Source organism: Cornus florida, unplaced genomic scaffold (assembly GCF_030987335.1).
Source record: "Cornus florida cultivar Cherokee Brave unplaced genomic scaffold, ASM3098733v1 CherokeeBrave_3.0.0_Hap2_Chr05, whole genome shotgun sequence".
NCBI lineage: Eukaryota > Viridiplantae > Streptophyta > Magnoliopsida > Cornales > Cornaceae > Cornus > Cornus florida.
In genome coordinates this window covers 47,058,697-47,079,815 of record NW_026775575.1, presented here as the reverse complement: position 1 = coordinate 47,079,815, position 21,119 = coordinate 47,058,697, and the positions used below count along the sequence as shown (strand labels likewise).

Below are 21,119 nucleotides of genomic sequence, written 5' to 3'. Positions count from 1 at the left end.
GAACTTAATTATGATTTTGGATTCTCTTAGGACATTGTTACAAATGACATGGCTAGAGTTTGGCTTTAGTACAGGAGGTATGAGTTCTCCCCATTTTTAGTGCGCACTATGGTGGTATTCCCAGCGGGTTAATGCCCGAAATAACCGTTTAGGTCTTGGTTTAATCTGGGATTTGATGTCCAAGTTTTCCACTAATTGATTTCGTATTTAATTCCAAGTTGACAACCAATGTTTAATTGTAACTTGTAATTTTTGTTATTGGCGAATTGATATTGTTCAGTACATTGATGTTGATATTGTGTTGTTAAAGAATCATTGAAGTTAGCTTAAGATGATCCCTTAGAACACCTTGAACATAGACGTTAAGTGGAATGATCCCTTGTATTTGTCTATATTAATTTTGCAATGATGTTGAAACTTTAGGGTATACGCATATGCTTCTTCCTACGAGTAACTTGATTACTCACCCTAGTTGTTTGTATTATTTTACAGGTAAAGAGACTATGTTCTCGGATGCTCATCATCCTTAGTGGCTTATGAGCAATTTGGAACTTTTTTGTATATTGACATGCACTTGTTTAACATGCTTTACTTTTGATGTTATATTTTTGGTATATCATGGATGTATGGTATTTTGCAAGCTAAGGTGACTTTATTATTGTGTAATGTGTATCTAAGTACACTTGGCGATGCTTGTTTTGCATGCGTAACATGAGGCCAAGGGCTGTTAAATTTAAAGTTCTCAGGTATGTTTTTAAAACTCAAGTTTGGCCATAAAAGCCTATTTTGTGAAAATTGGAGGTGTGGTATGTCAAATTTTGTAAATGGATTATAATGAGGCCGTAGGTTATTGTAACGCGTCTACAACATCATATTACGTTTGCGGGCATGTTCATATCTCATAAAACTCTTAAGTTCCAGCTTTTGAACTATTTTTGGATGATTTATGAATTTTTATGTAAAATTCATGCATTGGAACATGATTTAAAGTTCTCTTTTGATTTAGCATGTTGTTTATGCTTGAAGGAGGCTAGGAAATGTTTTCAAACTTGTTTCGGATCATTTGGAATGCATGCATAGCTTTAAAGTTAAACCGAATACCTTCCCATGCATTGCAGCAGCAGCATTTGCTGCTGTTTGCTACGTCGGTCGACTAATAAGAGCCATCAGCCGGCTGATACATGCTGCTGTTTGCTACGTCGGTCGGCTGATAAGAGCCATCAGCTGGCTGATACATGCTCGAGACCAATTCCAGTAGACTTTCTAGTGAAAAGAGTCGTTTTGGCCGGTTGATGATTGGGGTTCGGTCAGTTGATGATGGAGTTTCGGCCGGCTGGTCCTTGCTGTCGGTCGGTTGATCCTCCCTGGAGCTTTACCTTTTCAATTTTCCTTGGATAGTTTTCTTGCATTGACTTCAGAGGGTCATAACTCTTTCATCCCTAATCCAAATCAGGTCATTCTTAAGTCTAAATTCAAGAGCTTGAAGTTAGCTTTCTAATTGTACCAACCACACATCACAACTCCAACCATAGTGAGAGTTATTACAGTTTTAGTGAGATAGGTTCGTGGTATCTCTTAAACAGAGAATGCCACTTTGTTCTATTTTCATATCTTTTCCGTCCGGACTCCGAATCAGGTGATTCTTGAGTCAACTTCATTCACTTTTCGTTGTCTTTCCAATGGTATACACGGTGGCATCCATTTCAGTTTGAAATAACCATTTTACCCTTGGTTCATTTCTTATCGAGTTTGAAATCCTTGTTTCATTTCTTAGCTCATTTCAGTTTTGTGGCTTCATGGGGAGTCATTTTGGTGCCTTAGGGATGACGTACATCTCTAAAGACCATTTTACATCTTTTGCTTCCTTATTTTTGATCCGTTATCGGGTCATCTTTCGGTCATCACAGACGCACCGGGTTTATAAAAACTTGGGCTATCACATTGTTATTGACAGATATATTTTTACACAAAAGGTATAAAACAATGGTTGTAGCTAAAAAAAATTGGTCCAAATTTTTTGTGTAAATCTATGTTTGTGTAAATCTATTGTGACACATTAGATTTACACAAAAAAATGTAAACAACTATTGGAGATGCTCTTAGGAGAGTTTAATAGAAAAGATAGGAAAGTGGAGAAAAACTAGGAGTCACTAGCCGATACATATATTCGTTTGATGAAAATGAATAAAGCATGAATCAAATTGTAGGGCTCATAGTTACCAATACATTTGGCATGTTATTGGTTGAGGCCTAAGAATATAAGAGAGATTACAATTTTAGGGACTTGAATCCACTAAGTTAACTGCTTCGTATATCATTGTAATTTGATTAATGAGAGTTGGACACATGACATTTTACATGGATATCGGACTCAAAATGATCCACATGGGCAAATAGAAAAAAATTATAAGAGTGTTTGTCCATTTCACTACTAAATGATGTGGTGCACTATCACTTGTAGATTTGTGTGATGGTACACGTGCCATTTCACTACTAAACGATGTGGTGCCATATCGTCTGTAGATTTGTGTGATGGTACACATGTTAAGTTCTCAGTATTCAACTTATGATAACGTACATAATAGTTAACTTAGATGATTCTTATCCAAATTTTAAGGGCTACGTTATCCTGTCACTGGATTGGTTGAGTGAGGGGGTAAAAAAGCTGATTTGACATTAATTTGAGTTAAATTCATATTTACTAAACTTCTAATATATACATACAAATTCCATACACAATATATCTATTTTTTAATAAATTTGACTTTCACTTCATGGTCCAGTTGATTGAAATTTGAATATCCCCAAAAGAAAGAACGAAAAACCTAAAAAAGAAAAAAACCCAAATGCAGAACAATAACTACAGGAAAACAATGAGATCAATAGAAGAAAAATTAAAAAAAGAATTCTTATTTCGATCAAAAGGTAAATTTGTGAATCTTTCTCTTTGATACGAATAATCCTTCAGTTTTTGATAATATTTGGGGCTGAAGAAGAACAAATGTTATACCAGTTAGAGGGAAGAACAAAATAATAAAAAAAAACTTACTGAAGTTATAATTATTTCTTTCTTGATGCAAAAAAGAAGAAAAGGTAAAAAAAAATATATTTTAATTTCATTCAAAAGGTAAAGTTGAATGGTATATTAATATACTTTGTATAATATATTGCATAAAATATAACGTATAGAGTGGTATTTATACATGTGGTAAAACAAAATGTAGTTGAATAAATTTCTTTTTTCATTTGTTGAATTGGCGATGACAAGAATATGTTAGGAAGATGTCGTTAATATTACCGTTAGATACTCAGTTAAGGAAATGTCATTAATATTACCGTTAGAAAAACGACATCTAGTGAGAGAGTGGAGAAAACTTTTTTTCCGGGCTCTAAATAGTCATTAGAAGATATTGAAGTCGGATGACAGTGAAATAAGGCGTTTTGGGCGGGTGATTTTGAAGTGCTTGTTAAAAAATGCTTCAAGTGCTTGTTGCACAAACTCCACATGGTGTATTCCTTTTTTTAACTAAAAATACATAATCTATTTCCACTTGGTACACATAGCATGATTTCTATTGTACTTCTGTTCACTGGAATCCCAATAATTTTCTTGTCCACACGCAAAATAGTGTGGGGTGGGTGAGTGTATGTAAAAAGTTCGATTAGAAAATCTTTTTGAGGGCTTTAATGGTACCTCCAAAACCTGTGTGCCAGCCGAGTGGATGATACTCATCAACCTGCGGACGCGGCGCGACAATGACTACGACTTGTGGAGGCCGGCACAAATGGCATGATTTGCTTGCTATTAGCCACCCTCTTTTTTGAGAGGTTGGATCCTTTATTGTATAAGTAAGATGTATTATAGGATGTAAATATTATACTTACACATTCTCTCATTGCTTTTTAGAGTAATGGTGACTAATATAGTATCATACGTTCAAATTTCACTCTCAAAAGAAGGCAAAACGTGAGACAGGTATAGATCTATAACAGACTTAGTGGGGGCAATTAGGATAGATTATGATTAATATAGTATCAGAGTCAAACGGTCTTATGTTCAAATCTCACCATTAAAAGAAGGCAACACGTGAGGTAGGCACATATCTTTCACTGTCAAAAGAAGCCAACACGTGAGGTAGGCACGGATTTATGATAGGCTTAGTGGGGGCAATTAGAATAGATGGTGATTAATATAATATTAGAGTCAAATCAAATCTCACTGTCAAAAGAAGGGAACACGTGAGGTAGGCACATATCTATGATGATTTTTGCTATTTTACCTACTAATATTGCTTTTTTGAATTATATACTTACAAAATTATGAGTTTGCCCCATATAAACTAGAAAAAAACACTCTACTATTGCCCTCCACAAATTTTTTTTTTTTTTTTTGTTAAAGGTTGCCTCCTCTCATATATGTTCTGGTCTGTCCGTGACGTGAGGGGATATGCTTAAACTTTCGGAGTAGAAGGTGGTTACAGAATTAAAGTTCTTTTTCAATATTAGTTTTCATTTAGTGTATCAATCATATACCCAAATCTCACCAAGTATGAAATTAGTTGTGCCAAGTACATTTACGGCCATGCAAGCTCAGTTCTTAAATCTTGTAAATAATCATTGCGAAACTCATAGATCTAAGATTGAAGTTGCTACTACCCTTTTAGCATTCACAATGTAAGTTTTTTTCCAAAAATATGAAAGACTACTATTTTAATTCATGGATTGCATGAATAGCAGTTTTACCATGTGTGTGTGTGTGTGTGTGTGTGTGTATATATATATATGTATATAGTGAGATTAAGAGAATTGAGAGTCATTATATTATCCTAATTGTTAAAAATCGTATTGTGCGATGGCAAAATATGTGTCTAAAATGACATTGAATTGTAATTTTGTTTTGAGTATTTGTGTTATAAAGGTTCATAATTGGAATGATATTCATCAATATCAACTTGGAACACACTAGCTAAGGCCCTGTTTGGCAAGTGTTTTGTTTTGTTTTTGGCCTGATACAGTAGCCCATTTGAAACCCAAAACATGTTTGGTTGGGCTTGTTGCATTTTGAACAGTTGCAAAACAGAATCAATTTTTGGCTCAAAAGATGAAACACCATTTTGGTGTTTTTTGTCGCTTCCGGTTGTATTTGCACTGTAGCGGAAGAAGCAAATCCTTATTTAACTGTGGCGGAGGAAGCAAATCGAAGGAGGTATAAAAGGAAAACTTGAAACAATTCTAGGGTTGGTTTGCTGCGATTTTGGTCTGGCGTCCTTGGCGATTCTTGGCAACATCAAAGGACTGCTATTTTCTGCCGAGATCTGCTTTCCTTTGCTGCTATTTTCGACGATCTCAACAGGTTTGAACTTTTTTTGTTTGAATATTTCAGTTTTTGAATTGTTGGGTTGAAACTTCATTCATCTCTTGTTCAAATCCACTCCCCTGGCATTGATGAGGGAAAACGTCAAAAGAAGCTTTTAGAGACTGGAAAATAGCATCTAAAGTTTTTTCGAAAATTTTTGTATGTTGTGTAATCCATGATTCTATATTTTCTGTCGATTCTTGATTGTGTTTGTAATTTATCGAAATTTGTCATAACATAAAATTCGAGCCACAATTACAAAATGACATGAGATGTTTGATTTACCAAAAATAATAATAATAATAACAATAATAATAATAATAATAATAATAAAAAGTGATTGGATCTTCAATCTGATTTATACACTGTCACTGAACCAAAAGTTCCCTTCACAGAAATCACTTTATGCTTTAAATTTCTGAGTTCAATTTGCAAGTCAATGTTATTCGTGATTTGTATAATTTAGGAACTTGAACAAAAAAGTAGGATCATTTAGTAAGGATGTTGAAAGCTTGTGTAAAGAAGGGTTTGGGAGAGCAGAATATAGGGTGTAAGATTTGTATATGGAAAGGGTTGGATTTGGCTTAGTTATAAGTTATCACTTTTATAAAGTGGTTGGTTGCAAGAACTGCACAGAGTTAGTTGCTTACAGTTGATTTGTGCTTGGTAGAGTAGGGTTTTAGTGCAAAACAAGGGGGCCGCCTATCAAGAAGAAGAAGAATGGAATCCCACCTATAAATTCTTAGGAATCACCTCCTAAGCAAGGGTGGACAACTGAAGTTTAACTTGCAGGATTTGAAATCTAACCAGTAGTATGAAAATAAAATTATGAAATTTTTTATATAAATTTTAATTATTTTTATATTTGAAAAGTAAGTCATAGTATGCCCTTTAATATAAAACAAGATATAAAAGATTTTTTATATAGATTACTGACTATATTTAGGTAGGATTGTAAGATTAAAAGTATTTCACAATCCTTGAGCATATAATGGAAAAATGAGCCCATGCTCCTAAGTCCTAAGGTAAGATTGTATCACAAATAAGAGAATTATGAATTCTTATAAATTAATTCCCTAGAAAAGTAATAATACATAGGTATCTATAGGCTCTACTGATTTTTCTTATGTTTACGAGGATCAATAGTTGTAAACTTTGACTATCATGAATATTCTAAACATTTTAAGGATTATAAATCAGACCAAAATAATATATATTAATGTAAAACTAACCTGAAATAAGACAGCTATAAATCATTCATTGAATAATGGAACAACTTATAGGGCTTTGAGTTATTGAAGTAATAGTATAAGTTATTAAATAATAGCATGAGTTATTGAAGTAATATATATTATTTTTGTTGTTATTAATTATAGTGTTGTTATTAATCTGTTAGATGGATATCAATGTTGAGAATGTGGAACAATGTGGTGAATACCTGACAATTGAAGAAGAAGGGGTGGCTGAAGTTACGAAAGATGGAAAAGTGTTATGGGATGACTCACTTATGGAAAAATTCTGTAATATTATGGAGGAACAAGTTAGGGCTGGCAATCGTACTGACACAACATTTAATCCAAAAGGTTGAACTACCATGGTAAAAGAAATGAAGGTTCAAACAGGGATAAAATTTGACAAAACCCAACTTCGGAATAAGTTTAACCAATTAAGGACAATTTATATCGAGTTTAAGAAATTGTTATTGGAGACTGGCGTGGGATATAACCATGAGACGGGCATGGTTATAGTTGAGGAAGAGAGATGGGGCAGGTTGAGCAAGGTTAGTAATTTAATTATTAGTCCTAAATAAATAATAAAATATCGTATATTATTTGTTATGAGGTTAACATTGTAACAAAATTTTGTAGGTTATTAAGGGTACAAATAAGTTTCGTAGACATGGATATAAGCATTTTAACAAGATGTCGACTATATTTGGGGACACATATGCAACAGGAATGCATGCCCACCCCTCCACTACAGCACCCCCCACAATCATTTTGCCCACTCCCAATGATGACGATGATGAGGAAGAGGGTTGTCATGTCAGTCCCCCACCTTTACGTAAAAGTAAGAAAGCCAAAAGAGATAGTTTATCTCCCAGTATAGCTGCACTCTTGTCAGGTATGGATGAGAATTCTGCGAGGAGAACTGAGAGAATGGAAGCTGCAATAGAGAAAGCAATTAAAGCATCTTCTACTTCTACTCGTGTATCTTCATGTGAGAAAGGAGATGATGAAGTTCTCTCTCCCTCTAAAAAGGATAAAGATGATGAAATGTTTGAAGCCTGCATGCTCCTTTTACAAAAAATACCTGGAATTGAGATGGCCCAATTTGCTAAGGTATCGAAGTTGTTACATGATTCTGAGAAGTGGCAGAAATTTTTTCTCAGTTCTCCTGAGGAGATAAGAATTGGTTGGGCACTAAATGTTTGAGTCTTTCTTTATGGATGATTGTGTTTTGTTGTTTGTTGAACTTATTACTATCTCACATTATGATGACTGTAATAACTAAATACTTTTATTTCTTGGATGACTGTACTGCTATTATTTAAATGTTTTTCTTATTAAGTTAAATGTTTTGCTTATTAACTTAAATATTTTATTTATTACTTAAATGTTAAGCTTATTAACTCAAATGCTTTGTTTATTATTTAAATATTTTGTTTATTATTTAATTGTTTTGCTTATTAACTTAAATGCTTTGCTTCTATTAAATCTTTAAATAGGGCAATGGATATGTGGAACCATATAAGAAGAATAATTCAATTTTATGACGATGAGGAGGACAATGAGAGTGTCTTAATATTTGCTACTCTTTTAGAAGAGCAGAACTTCTATCAAAAGAGGCGTTGTAGGGATTCCATTTTACAAGGGGAAATGTATGTTATGGAGATTTTAAACAGCCACAAAGAAAGATGTTATGAAAATTTTAGGATGTACCCTGAAGTTTTTAGAATATTGTGTAGTACCCTGAAAGGTATAGGGCTGAAAGATTCTAAATTTTTAACTGTTTATGAACAAGTGGCAATCTTTTTGCTCACTTTATCTCATAATCAAAGGAATCGTGTTGTAGCTGAGAGATTTCAACACTCCACTGAAACCATTTCCAGACACTTCCATGCTGTGTTACATGTAGTATGTCAGTTGGGCACCCATATCATTGCCCCTCCTGATTTTTCTGTGATTCCGAATAAGATTAGGGAGTCTTCTAGGTTTTTCCCTTACTTCAAGAATTGCGTAGGAGCTATAGATGGAACCCACATTCCTGCAACTCTGCCAGCAAGTACACAACTTCCATTTCGTGGTAGAAAGGGTTATACCACACAAAATGTAATGGCTGTATGTGACTTTGACATGAGATTCACATATGTGCTAGCTGGGTGGGAAGGCTCCGCTAATGATTTGAGAATCCTAAAGGAGTGTATTGAGAATGAGGCAATGAACTTTCCAGCTCCACCAGCAGGTAATATTATCTTACAAATTCACTTAATATATGGTTAGTTTATCTTACTGTATATATCTTTATGTATTTTAAACATGGCAGGTAAGTATTATTTGGTAGACTCATGATATGCCAACAAGCCTGGTTATTTGGCCCTATTTCGAGGTCATACTTACCACTTTCAGGAATATCGTAGGACTAGACAACCTCGTGGTCGGGAGGAAGTGTTCAATCATAGGCATTCATCTTTGAGAAATATAATTGATCGATGCTTTGGGTTGTTGAAGATAAGATTCGCTATTTTGAGGGCAATGCCTCCTTATAAGTTTTCAACACAAGTATTGATTGTAATGGCTTGTTGCACATTACACAATTTCATCATAAATCAGCATCAGCCTGATGATTTATTTGATAGTAACGATCCTCCTCAAAGTGATGGTGAAGATGATGAGATTGTTGAGCATGTGCCTTCGGCTCAGCTTCGAGAAATGGATCAGTTGCGTAATACTATTGCTGATTGAATTTGGAATTCTCTTTAGCACTTTTGATCCTTCTGAAAGTGATGGTATATTTTTTCTTTTATATGTCATATATTTGTTGCTATTGTAAGCTTGTAATATATATATGTAATATAAATCATTTTTGCAGATATATAATTCAACTTAAATGCTATTATTGCAGATATGAAGTGTGTTGATGCTCTCTTAAAGGCCACATGTGCTGTTATGAAGATGATGTATCGTTGCCATTGTCATCCACTTTATGAACTTCTTATCAATTTTTACTGACAACTATGTATTGTTAATGCTTTGTTCCAAACATTTTATGTACAACTTAAACTTGTTTAATTTGTTGGTTGAATATTTAAAGACTTGTAAATGGTATACACTCTATTTCAATTATGCTTTCAGTTGGGTTTGTTTTTATTTTAATATTGTGTTGGACTATACAGGTAACAGGATAATAAAATTGAAGCAGATTATTGCAAAGAACTTGTAAATAGGTTATTGCTAATTTTTTTTACAAATGTTGACTCTCATGTAGTATAGTAAAATGTGACTAGAAATGTTTTTATTTTTAATGTTGTGTTGGACTATACATGTATAATAATAATAAAATTGAGGTGAGTTATTGCAAACAACTTGTAAATAGGTTATTGAAAATATATATATATATATATATATACATGTTTGTGGGTTCAACTTTCTCCATATCTATTAAAAATATGATAACTATTTATAAATATACATAAAATTTATAAAAACAAATAAAAAACAAGGATAACCAAACATGTTTTTTTATTTCTGTTTTTTTATTTTATTTTTTTTTTATTATTATTTTTTTTTTACAACAGTTGGACTGACCAAACATGTTTTGTTTTTAAAAATTTTGAAACGCATGACTTACCAAACATGTTTTGCATGTTTTTGCTTTCGACATTTCCACAGCAAAACATCGTTCCCAAACGAGCTTCCGAATTTTTTCCAAAACACTCCTACAGCAAAAACACTATTTCCGTTTTAGCTAAAAACAAAACGCCAAAAACAAAGCACATGCCAAACGGGCCCTAACTGTTTGAGGATACTTAATTTGTTTTTAATTAATGAATATATTTTGAGGTGTCAAAACTTGTAAGAGTTTAAGATTTTCTAAATCTAAAAGGTTCTAAAATGCATGTTCTAAAAATTTTCAAACATGATTTGAGTGAATCTTGAATCAATATTCACATACAATGTTGTTTTCAGTCAATATATTATACAAGACTACTTTTTATTGGGAGTCTAACAGCGCAATCTACATAGTTTTGTTCTTAAATTTTATTTTCAAAATATCTAGTACCGTTTAGAAATAAAACTACTATACATAAAAACTTTACCTTCATATTATCTAAGTAATGTGGGATCGTGAACCTATAATCTATCAGTATGATAGTTTGACAATGACTCGCATCCACTCACTCATACACACCCACCTACAAAATTGCCACAATCACCGCTTAAAAACCCTGACAACCCTTTCAATTGGCCTATGTCAGTGTTCCTGGCTATTTCAAAGAGGCGTAGGGTGACACTGAAATGAGGTTAACCAGGTAATTGAGATGTTTTTGACAACCACTTTTATGTTTGTACAACTCTCACAGTTATTACACACTACTGTATAAAAAATAAAAAAATAAAAAAATCCAACACGATCATTTTGTTCAGATAAAGTGAGAACTGAACAAAAATCTTCTACAGCTTTTATGTGTGTGTGTATATATATATATATTATAGTTTCCTCGGTGGAACATATTCTTTACCACAAATTCTAGAACTAATAAGTATCAGTTATAACCACTTAGAAAAGGAAAACAAGTTGATAATTAAGAAATATTAAAAATTATTCCTTTTGATTTACATTACAATAGATATTCTCGAAGATCAAGTTTGCACCATATTTATGTCATAATCGAAGTGCAAGACTTTTTTGAGGGATAAAAAGAAAATTTTGCTTCCAACTTGTACCTTTTTCCAGTGTATTAGTGGGTGTTTTGCCTTTGGATTCTCCTTTTTAATTAATTTGTATAGAGATCTACCTTTTTTTTATTTCACTTTCAAGATATATATATATATATATACTCCATATATTAAGGTAAGACTATTAAAATAATTCAAGACTTTTGTTATGAGAGGGCAACCTAGATAGCATTACTTTTCTCTCAAGTGTATCATTTCTTATTTTATATTTATAATATAGACAATTATCTACTAAATATCGAAAGAGAGTCCGGAACAAATGGAATTTATGGGTCATGTTTGTATCGTGTGATATAAAAATATTAGTTTTTCTATTACATGTGTAAATTCAAATATAATTCATTTATTATTGGTGCAATTCCCGATCAATAATTTATAGAGAGTTAAACTTATCCCGGAGATAAGTGCACAAATTTGTTATAATGAAAAAATAAATAAATAAAATGATAAATATTAGTAGCACATAGAAAATAAAGTAAGAAGAGGCAATGATAGTGTTAACCAATTATCTTTAATAAATTTACTAAAAAGAAGCACAAATTTAGTATTAAAAAACAAATCATTAAAAGTATTAGTCTTCCTCCTATTTTAGGAGGATAATAAAATCAACTTATCAAACTTTAATAAATCTTGGACATTATCTAGTGACCTTATTAGAATGCTTAACTCCTAAGCGAGTGTTTTCGTATTTGAATTTTCCCCACCATTTGTCAGGAAAAAAATTTTATTGTGTCTCTCCAAATCATTCCATTCTTTTCTATTCCATCCTAAGTTTTATAGGAAACTCTAAATATCATATCTCTCCATTTCTTGAATAGAGAAATTTGGTATGCCAAATGCACGGTGCACGATGTACCTATTCATCCGAAGTGTACATACCCAACACGCACACAATAAGTATTACTCGAGCTTGATTGTGCGCGGGCACACCCAATACCTTCACCCATCTCCTCCATTTCTTTCCCTTCCGTTTATTTCCAACCAAACACGGAACATCTAAAGAAGAATCATTATATGCGTCTAAAAGTCAAAAAAAATCTGGATCATTCCAAATTCGTCTTTAAATTACTGTGTACCTACATACACAAATGGATTAAAATTTCTCATCTCAACAAAAGACCCACGCACTTCACAAGCGCGTGTGGGAAGCCTAGACCATCATTTCCTACATAGTACAGATTTGAGCATACGTCGACAAATCCCTCAGTACCCCATCACTGTACTCATCCCCATCCTCTCTCTCTCTCTCTCCTCTCTCTCTCTCTCTAGAAACACACCAATACACCATAAGAAAAAGATATACAAAGTACAAACAACAAACATCACCAGAGACCCGTGAGAGTTACTAACCTGACCTGACCTGACCTACATGGCCGGACCTGGACCTGGACCTGGACCTGGACCTTCCTCCGCCACCACCACCACCACCATCAACGACCTCCCCGACGTGATCCTCTCCAACATAATCGCCGCCGTCTCCGACACCCGCAGCCGCAACGCCGCAGCACTCGTCTGCGTCAAGTGGCTGGTCCTGGAGCGCGCCACCCGCACCTCCCTCACCCTCCGCGGCAACGTCCGCAACCTCTTCTCCCTTCCGAACTGCTTCCGATCCGTCACTCTCCTCGACCTCTCTCTCCTCTCTCCTTGGGGTCACTCTCTCCTCCCCGATCCCTACCTCCTCTCCACCTCCTTCCCCAACCTCACCTCCCTCACTCTCTACTCTCGAAACCCTAACACTCTGCAACTCCTGGTCCCGCAATGGCCGCAATTGAATCACATCAAGCTCGTCCGATGGCACCAGAGGCCTCAATTGCCTCCCGGAGACGAATTCGCTCCTCTCTTCCAACACTGCTCTGCTCTGTGTTCTCTCGATCTCTCCTCCTTCTATTGCTGGACCGACGATATTGCTCCGGCGCTCCAATCCTTTCCCAATCTCGCATCCAACCTCACGAAGCTAGATCTGCTTAATCCCTCTTTCGCGGAGGGTTTCAAGTCTGTGGAGATCAGAGCAATCACGGAAGCTTGCCCTAATCTGAATGAGTTGAAAATAGCTTGCATGTTTGACTCTAGATACATTGGGTTTGTGAATGATGAAGCTTTGCTGTCCATTGCTGCTAATTGTCCGAAACTGTGTCTGCTTCATTTGGTGGATTCGTCGGCTCTGTTGAACGCGAGGGGTGATCCGAATGATGAAGGGTTTGCTCAGGAGGACTCTGTGATCAGTGTTGCTACTCTGGTGGAGCTGTTTTCGGGTTTGCCATTGCTCGAAGAGCTTACTCTGGATGTTTGTAAGAATGTCAAGAACAGTGGACCAGCTTTGGAGATGCTGAATTTGAAGTGTCCCAAGCTGAGATCGCTTAAGCTGGGACAGTTTCATGGGTTGTGTACCACGATTGATTCTCGGCTGGATGGCATTGCCCTTTGTCAAGGGATTGAAGCTTTGTCGATTAAGAACTCGGCAGACTTGACTGATATGGGATTGATAGCCATTGCTAGAGGGTGTTCAAGGTTGGCAAAGTTTGAAGTTGAGGGGTGCAAGAAGATTACGATGAGAGGAATGAGGACGTTGGCCTGTTTGCTTCGTCGGACTTTGGTGGATGTCAAGATTTCTTGCTGCAATAATCTTGGTGCAGCATCTTCTATAAAAGCTCTGGAGCCAATTCAGGATCGTATTCAGAGGATACATATAGATTGTGTTTGGGATAGCGTCGAACAGTTGGAGAATTTTGGTAGGGTTGAATACAATTTTGATCTCAATGAACCGGAAGAGGAGAGGAATTCGAAACAGACAGTGGAATCTGCAAATTTCTTTCAAAGTAGAGACTATGAGGAAATCTGCAAAAGGAAGAAGAAATGCAAGTATGCTGATGATCTGAGTTGTTCCTCCCGTATACAAAGCAATGGCAACGGGCATGGATATTGTCACAAGACATGGGACAGCCTGCGATATCTTTCACTCTGGATTGCTGTTGGAGAGCTTTTGACTCCGCTGCAAACAATAGGTCTCGAGAATTGCCCTAATCTGGAGGAGATTCGAATTAGGGTTGAAGGAGATTGTAGGGAATGGTCGAGACCTTCAGAGCGTGCATTTGCATTTGGTTTAAGCTCCCTCACTTGTTTTCCTCGGCTATCAAAGATGCATTTGGATTGCGGAGACACAATAGGTTATGCCCACACTGCACCATTTGGGCAGATGGACCTGAGCCTCTGGGAGCGGTTCTACCTGTTTGGGATTGGAAATTTGAATCTGAATGAACTCGATTATTGGCCGCCACAAGACAGGGATGTCAACCAGAGGAGTCTCTCACTTCCGGCAGCAGGCTTGCTTGCAGAATGTGCAACGCTGAGGAAGCTTTTCATTCACGGGACAGCTCATGAACATTTCATGAATTTCCTTCTAAGAATTCCGAATCTTAGGGATGTACAGTTGAGAGAAGATTACTATCCAGCGCCCGAGAATGATATGAGTACAGAGATGAGAGTGGACTCATGTAGTCGCTTTGAAGAATCGTTGAATAGGCGTCAGATCTCTGATTGAGATAAGTTAGCACTCTGTCCTGGTAAAAACCTAAAATTTCGATTATAGTAATGCAAGAAATTCCACCTGACCAGGCTTGTATGATTTTTGAGAATCAAAGTTCTTTGACATTTTGTCCTTTTATAATATAAGAGCTGTGTTTAGTGCGAGTCCCAACATATAAAGAAATGAATCTACTAAAACTGAATTTTGCTTTTGATTGCACAAAAAGATCACAAATTTGCCATTTGAAAATGAAGAAGAATCAGTATTATGTTTTTCGAACTGGAAAAATTGTACAAAAGTTTACAACTTGAGCCGAGAAGACAATGTAACACCTCTACTATGTAGTTTTCTATACAACAACAGATTACTTTAACAGAGAGAGTACTCGCAGTCTAGCAAGCGGGTGAGTATCTGTTCACAAGTAGGTCGTTCATGCGGTTCTGCCCAGCAATCTGCAACCGAGACATGAGAGAAGGCATGAGGTGCGACAAAATTTATTTCTAAGAGAAATGAAAATATAACGTTGATTTAACAATTTTTTTTCCCACCCAAGTCATAAAAAGATGATTTGGTATACCTGCAATGAGCCTGCCCAGGGGACCTTCAGGAATCTCCAACCGTGACCCTTCATTGGCAACGGAATAAACTACCTAAATAGTAAGGAGCATGACAGACAAGCTTTTCACTCTTATTTTCAGCAAATGTCAAATAAAAGTTTCACTCTCTCGTAACAAACAAACATTAAAAGAACCTACTGAATTGAACACAAGCAAGAAACTGGTACAACCATATGTCAACATACCCGCTCCGGTGGTACACCATCCCATGGTCTATTTAGAGTACACAGCTCCCACATAATCACCCCTAGGCTGAAAATATCACATTTCTCAGAGAATGGTTCATTGCGAATAAGTTCTGGAGCCATCCATTCTGGAGTTCCGGCTGATGAGGAGTCTCTCATGGTGGTGTCTCTCATTATTCTTGACAGTCCAAAATCACAAATTTTAACTGTCCAATGCTTATCAACGAGACAATTTGCGCTTTTTACATCGCGATGGACAATCTTCATCCGGTGTAGGCACATCAACCCCCTTTAATTGACAACACAAAGCTATCGTCAGTTAGAAATCAATATGAATCTAAATGAGCCTATACAAAACTCATACTTCAAAGTCTAATAAATATAGCTTTGTTAATGATTTTTAGTGGATTTTGATACATATTTAAAGGTGATTTATCATGACTATCAACCTAAATATTGTATTTTAGGTTGCGATTGACAGTAAACATTTACTTGTTTGTATATATCACTCTCCAAATATATTTAAATACGAAATAAATAAATGTCCTATAACGGAAGTTGTAACTTGGACACAAGGAAAACTTGTCACCAACAAAGAGAGTTTATAAATCTAATGTTAAATAATTTCATGTTAGAATTATGTTGGGGGGAAAATAATAAAAAACTTACCAATTATTTGAAAGCTTGGAGTCATTTGATCCAAGATCTAGGCCAACCCATAATTTAGACTAGATTCGTAGATATAGGGTTTAGAAAGAGTTTTAGAGGTGGAAAAGGGCTGTTGGGGGAAGAGAGTGAGAAAAAATGGAAGGAATTGTGAGTTTGCCAGCTTAAAAGGGCCGAGTCGGCCGTTAAGGCCAACGTAAGTCACTTCCAATTTTTATTCTCATCAATATATCAAGATAACTTTGATGAACATGGAAATGTCTAGACATTTTGTTCCACATCACAAACACCTTCATTGTTGATTTTGCCAACACTCTTAAACAATCACTTGGTTTAAGATGGTCAGTCCACAAGTGATCTTTGCACTACCCACGACCCACTCGATCTTTATCAAAGAGAAAAGGTAGGCCTAAGCTTTTGAGTAATTAATTAAAATACATCAAGAGGAGGTCAATAGATTCTTCATTACTTTTGCATATTTAATGGAATACTAAATCACTAAATCCTGCAAATCAGGCAATCCATTATCATACCCGAGTCAAACAGGAGTGATCCTACAAAGAAAGCCACTTTAAGATGATCTTGAGTTGCATACCTATAGCTGGAAATACTCCAATCAGGAAGCTTTATTGCTGATTCTAGAACTATCAAATTTAAGATAAAGCACTAGAAAATGTATTTTCAAGTAAATACATGTGTTGTAACCATTATATCGACTTCCTTGCCAAGAAAAAGCATGCATTGTAACTTCTCAAAGAACAGCAGCATTGTTTCTGGTTCCCAACCATGAAAGCATCCTACAAAAATAGGACCCAAATGTACTTATTTATTATCCAAATAACACAATCCACCACCCCACCCATGATCAAATACGAAGGGAAAGCATTCCTTCCAACATTTCAATTTTTCCTGGACAATAATTCTTCAAACCCTCACAGATATTTGCTTTGATAGTTGTTCTCTCTCTCTCTCCCTTCCTCCCTCCCTCCCCCCATTGGCTCATGATAGTATGGTTGATAACCAGTAAGGGGCAGATAGCGAGCCTTCAAAACTCCTTTAAGCATGCAAATGATAAACCACAAGAAAACACATCAAAGGTGGATTCCAATCACATCAAAAGATCAGAAGCGGTGAAACTTGCACCCTTAGTCAGCTGTCAAAGAACCAACTGCATCAAAAACCGTAGTAGAACCAATCTAATAGAATCAATTTGCTCTTTCCTGCCCTAAATTCAAATCCCACAACCATGTCAAACCATGTAAAAAGACGTAAATAAACCTATTTTCATTGACAATTTGAAGTTTGCAAATCAAGTTTGAAAATCTTTCAAAGAGAATATTGCATTTTTTTTTTTAATATTTTCTTTTCTGATGTATTGGCAGATTTTATTTGGTTTTGTCACTAAATTGTCAGAGGAGGAGATTGTCAGAATATTGAGAGTATTGTCAGATTGTTACAAATTTTATTTGATTGCTACGAAATTGTCAAAGGAGTACATTATTAGGTCAATGGGACTTAAGTTGGCAAATTTCGTAGAACAAAACTTGAATTTTTAGCCTTAGAATTTCTAAATCTAGTTAGTATTAGTTATCTCCCAAGGTCAAAGATGGAATTCAAGCTATATTCAAGGGTATTTTGGTAATCTTTGTCTACAAGGATATAAAGGTAAATTGGAACATTGATGCACTCACCAAATTAGGGTTCATGCATGCATATCTAGGGTACCTTAAGTTTTCATGATTTCAATTTGATTTAAACCCTAAATTGCTTTAAAATTGCATGAAATTTGTTTCTGGAAACTTCTCTACTGAAAATTTTCCAAGTAAAAAGCCTTCAAAAGATTTCGATCCATTGAGGTATCGATCAAAGCCTTTTGGAGTGATGTCGATCAATTGACATCGATTTTGATCGATAGAGCTAATAGCACTTTCGAACTTAGTTTTAAACTCTGAAAAATCCCAAGTTTTCTAGACTATCTTTCTCCATGTAAATATAATACTAGGGCAGACTTAGACAGATCTCATATATACAGAAGGGTAAAGTGCAAAAAACCTCCTTGAACTATGCCTCTAGTGCAACTAACACCCCCGAACTACAAATAACCCCATTGAACTATGGAATTGTTGCATTTAAGGACAGAGAAGATATCTCCAGTCAACTGCTATTACCGGAATTCCTTAAGGAAATTTTTATCTTTACTTAAAATGACGTCGTTTCACTCTTGCTTCGCATTTATAAACTTTACCAAATGGCGTGGTGGATCACAATAAAAAGGAACCACTCAAAGATCGACACCTCACCAGCCTTGTCTCTTCCTTAAGCAACCACCTCCATTCAGTCTCATACAATCACTCTGCACAGAACTCTCTCTCTCTCTCTCTCTTTGATAAGTAAAGATTGTATAAAAAGCGTTCAAAGGGGTGAACGCAACCCCCAAAAGCTATACAAGGCCAAAAAGGACCTCTAAACCCTCAAAGCCTCCAAAAAATCTACAATCTCCTCCAAGGATTTACAATTTCTCCCAAGAACCCAACAAAAAAGAGTATTAATGATAGAAAACTTCAACATCCCAATAGGATTCTCTCTCTCAAACCCATCTTTCTCTCTCTTAAAAACCATTTTCTTCATCGGTTGTTAAAGGCTACTTTAATTCTCATGTCTTGTGATGATCAGAACACAAAAGGCTTTAATGGGTTTGAAGAAACAAGGTCAAAATGGAAACAGGGTGGAAAGAGAAAATCGAAGTCGAACGAGTCGGCTCAGAAGAAGAAGCAGCATTGGAGAGGTATGGGTGTGGCTTAGCTTGAACGACTAAGATTGCAATAGAGGTGGAAGAAGATGACTGAGATCAACCCACTTCATCTTCTCCCATCATTCGCTGATCCGACCTGGTTTTGTGTCCCAATAAAGCTCGCAAAAGGGACGGAGAGTCAGTGGATCGCCTACTTTTACATTGTCCTGTAGCGACTGTTGGAATATCATCTTTGGCCTTTTTGGAATCCATTGGGTTATGCTTCGGTCTTCGAGGGGTTTGATCAACACTTGGAGAGGTTGTTCTGCGGGGGCCCATGTCCGGGATTTTCAGAGAACGGTTCCCGGTTGCGTGTGGTGGTGCATTTGGAAGGAGCAGAATAATAAATCTTTTGAAGCGAAGGAATCATCCATTGCGCTTTTGAAACTTCATATTATTAGTTCTCTTTTCAGTTGGGTGATGGGGAGAAATTGTACTTCAATTGATGAATTTGTAGACTTTTTTGGGATCCTTGGGCCCGTAGGTGTTTGTATTTGGGATGCGAGCCCCTTTTGAACACTTGCTTTCTAATATATTCTTACTTATCAAAAAATAAAATATAAAATAAAGCTTGCAAATTACAGTATATATGTGACTGTGTAAAGAGAAAGAGACGCATACCACTTCGCAAAATTGAATGATTGATTGATTGATATATATATATATATAGGCAGATAAAGATAAAAGATAGAGAGATACAGAGAGTTAGGGTAGCAAACCCACTCGCAAAACTCAAAGAATATGTAGTTGCCAATCACCAAGCAAACCTAATCGCAAACGCAAAATTCTCAACCCATTATCTTCAAACCCAAATATGTAGTTGCCGATCACCAAGCAAACCTAATCGCAAACGCAAAATTCTCAACCCATAATCTTCAAACCCAAATAACAGAACTTTCACCGAAACCACTTTGCTGCAACAGCCACGTCAGTGAGTCTCGCTGTACAAACACCATGACAGCACTCGTAGCCACCGCTAATTGGTTGAGCCTTTTGCCGTTGTCGCGTTGATTCTTCTTGTCGCCGTCGGAATTTGTCACCATCATATTCGTCACTGCTGCGTGTATGACTCTTTGATTTTGTCCGAAGGTTTCAATGGTCAGAGAGAGAGAGAGAGGAGGGAGATTGTTTCATGTTGGAAAGAGAAATAGGGGCATGTTTGGTTGCTAACAGTAATAAGAAGGGTACTATGGTCTTTTAACTTTCATAAGGGTTGTATGGTCATTTAATTAAAATTTGGATGTCACGTGACAAGCATATACGATTTACTGGTCAAAAACAATCGGCCAATCGCCGGACTGGAATATTTGCACCCAGAACGTAAAGTTCAGGGGGCTTTCTGCCACATTTGTAGTTAGGGTTTTCTTGCTAAAAGAGTCATAGTTCAAGGGTTGGTTTTTTCACTTTACCTATACAGAATATCAAATTGAGAGCGAATTTTTGAGAGTGCGTCTCAACTTTCTTTTATTTGCATTACATGGTGAGTGTAGTTTATATGCATTGACAACCCTCAGCTTTGTAGTACAAAGAGAAGTTCAACACAACTGTTCAATCCACAATCAGATTGACACCTGGATGACTAGTGGCCGAGACTGAATTGCTAAAGAAGCAGGTTTTTGAAGACTGGAACAGTTGCCTGGAGACTTTTCGGGGCAAAAGTTTTGAATCTTCTACGTCAGGAGGTAAGTAGGGGATTCTTCGGGTAGAGTCTCTTAACCTAGGGGACTAGGTCCTGTGGTTTTTCTCTTTCTAGGGTTTTCCATGTAAAAAAACTGTTAAGATTTTTACTATCTGCTATACTGTACCCCCACCCCCCTTCTTCTCTTTTTTCTTAGGTCTATGTCAGTGGACCTTGCACGATTCTCTATCTGAGACTTTCAAAAGGCTCTTTCTTTTTTCATCATAAAAAAGATAAATAAATAAATAAAGGAAGAAAACTGATTGCTTTGAACATAGAGATATAGATGATAATGAAAACATCACCAACTTAAGTTTGACCCCTCATAAATAACGACATATAA

The 21,119-nt window shown here is 36.1% G+C and overlaps 3 protein-coding genes and 1 long non-coding RNA gene across 6 annotated transcripts in view; 3 read left to right on the top strand and 1 right to left on the bottom strand.

The window, feature by feature from the left end:
- The first annotated feature begins 8,235 nt into the window (after positions 1–8,235).
- On the top strand, positions 8,236–8,928 carry LOC132309242 (protein ALP1-like). The gene is made up of 2 exons (XM_059807567.1): positions 8,236–8,821; positions 8,903–8,928. The coding sequence occupies exons 1-2, from the start codon at positions 8,236–8,238 to the stop codon at positions 8,926–8,928; spliced, it is 612 nt and encodes a 203-aa protein (XP_059663550.1).
- A 371-nt stretch (positions 8,929–9,299) lies between these two features.
- LOC132310132 (uncharacterized) lies at positions 9,300–9,726 on the top strand. Its single transcript, XR_009482563.1, has 2 exons — positions 9,300–9,365; positions 9,482–9,726. It is a non-coding gene; the product is annotated as an uncharacterized LOC132310132 (long non-coding RNA).
- Positions 9,727–12,457: 2,731 nt separating this feature from the next.
- On the top strand, positions 12,458–14,997 carry LOC132306403 (F-box/LRR-repeat MAX2 homolog A). Its single transcript, XM_059803786.1, has one exon. The coding sequence runs from the start codon at positions 12,686–12,688 to the stop codon at positions 14,852–14,854; it is 2,169 nt and encodes a 722-aa protein (XP_059659769.1). The 5' UTR covers positions 12,458–12,685; the 3' UTR covers positions 14,855–14,997.
- Positions 14,998–15,028: 31 nt separating this feature from the next.
- The window catches only part of LOC132306402 (serine/threonine-protein kinase EDR1-like), a 43,517-nt gene continuing 37,426 nt past the window's right edge, over positions 15,029–21,119 (bottom strand). For all 3 annotated transcript variants that reach the window (XM_059803784.1, XM_059803783.1, XM_059803785.1), the window contains exons 15-17: positions 15,642–15,930; positions 15,417–15,489; positions 15,029–15,291 (exon numbers count right to left, since the gene is read on the bottom strand). In XM_059803784.1, the coding sequence (XP_059659767.1) occupies positions 15,209–15,291; positions 15,417–15,489; positions 15,642–15,930 (445 nt within the window). In that variant the 3' untranslated portion in view covers positions 15,029–15,208. The remainder of the gene's footprint in view (positions 15,292–15,416; positions 15,490–15,641; positions 15,931–21,119) is intronic.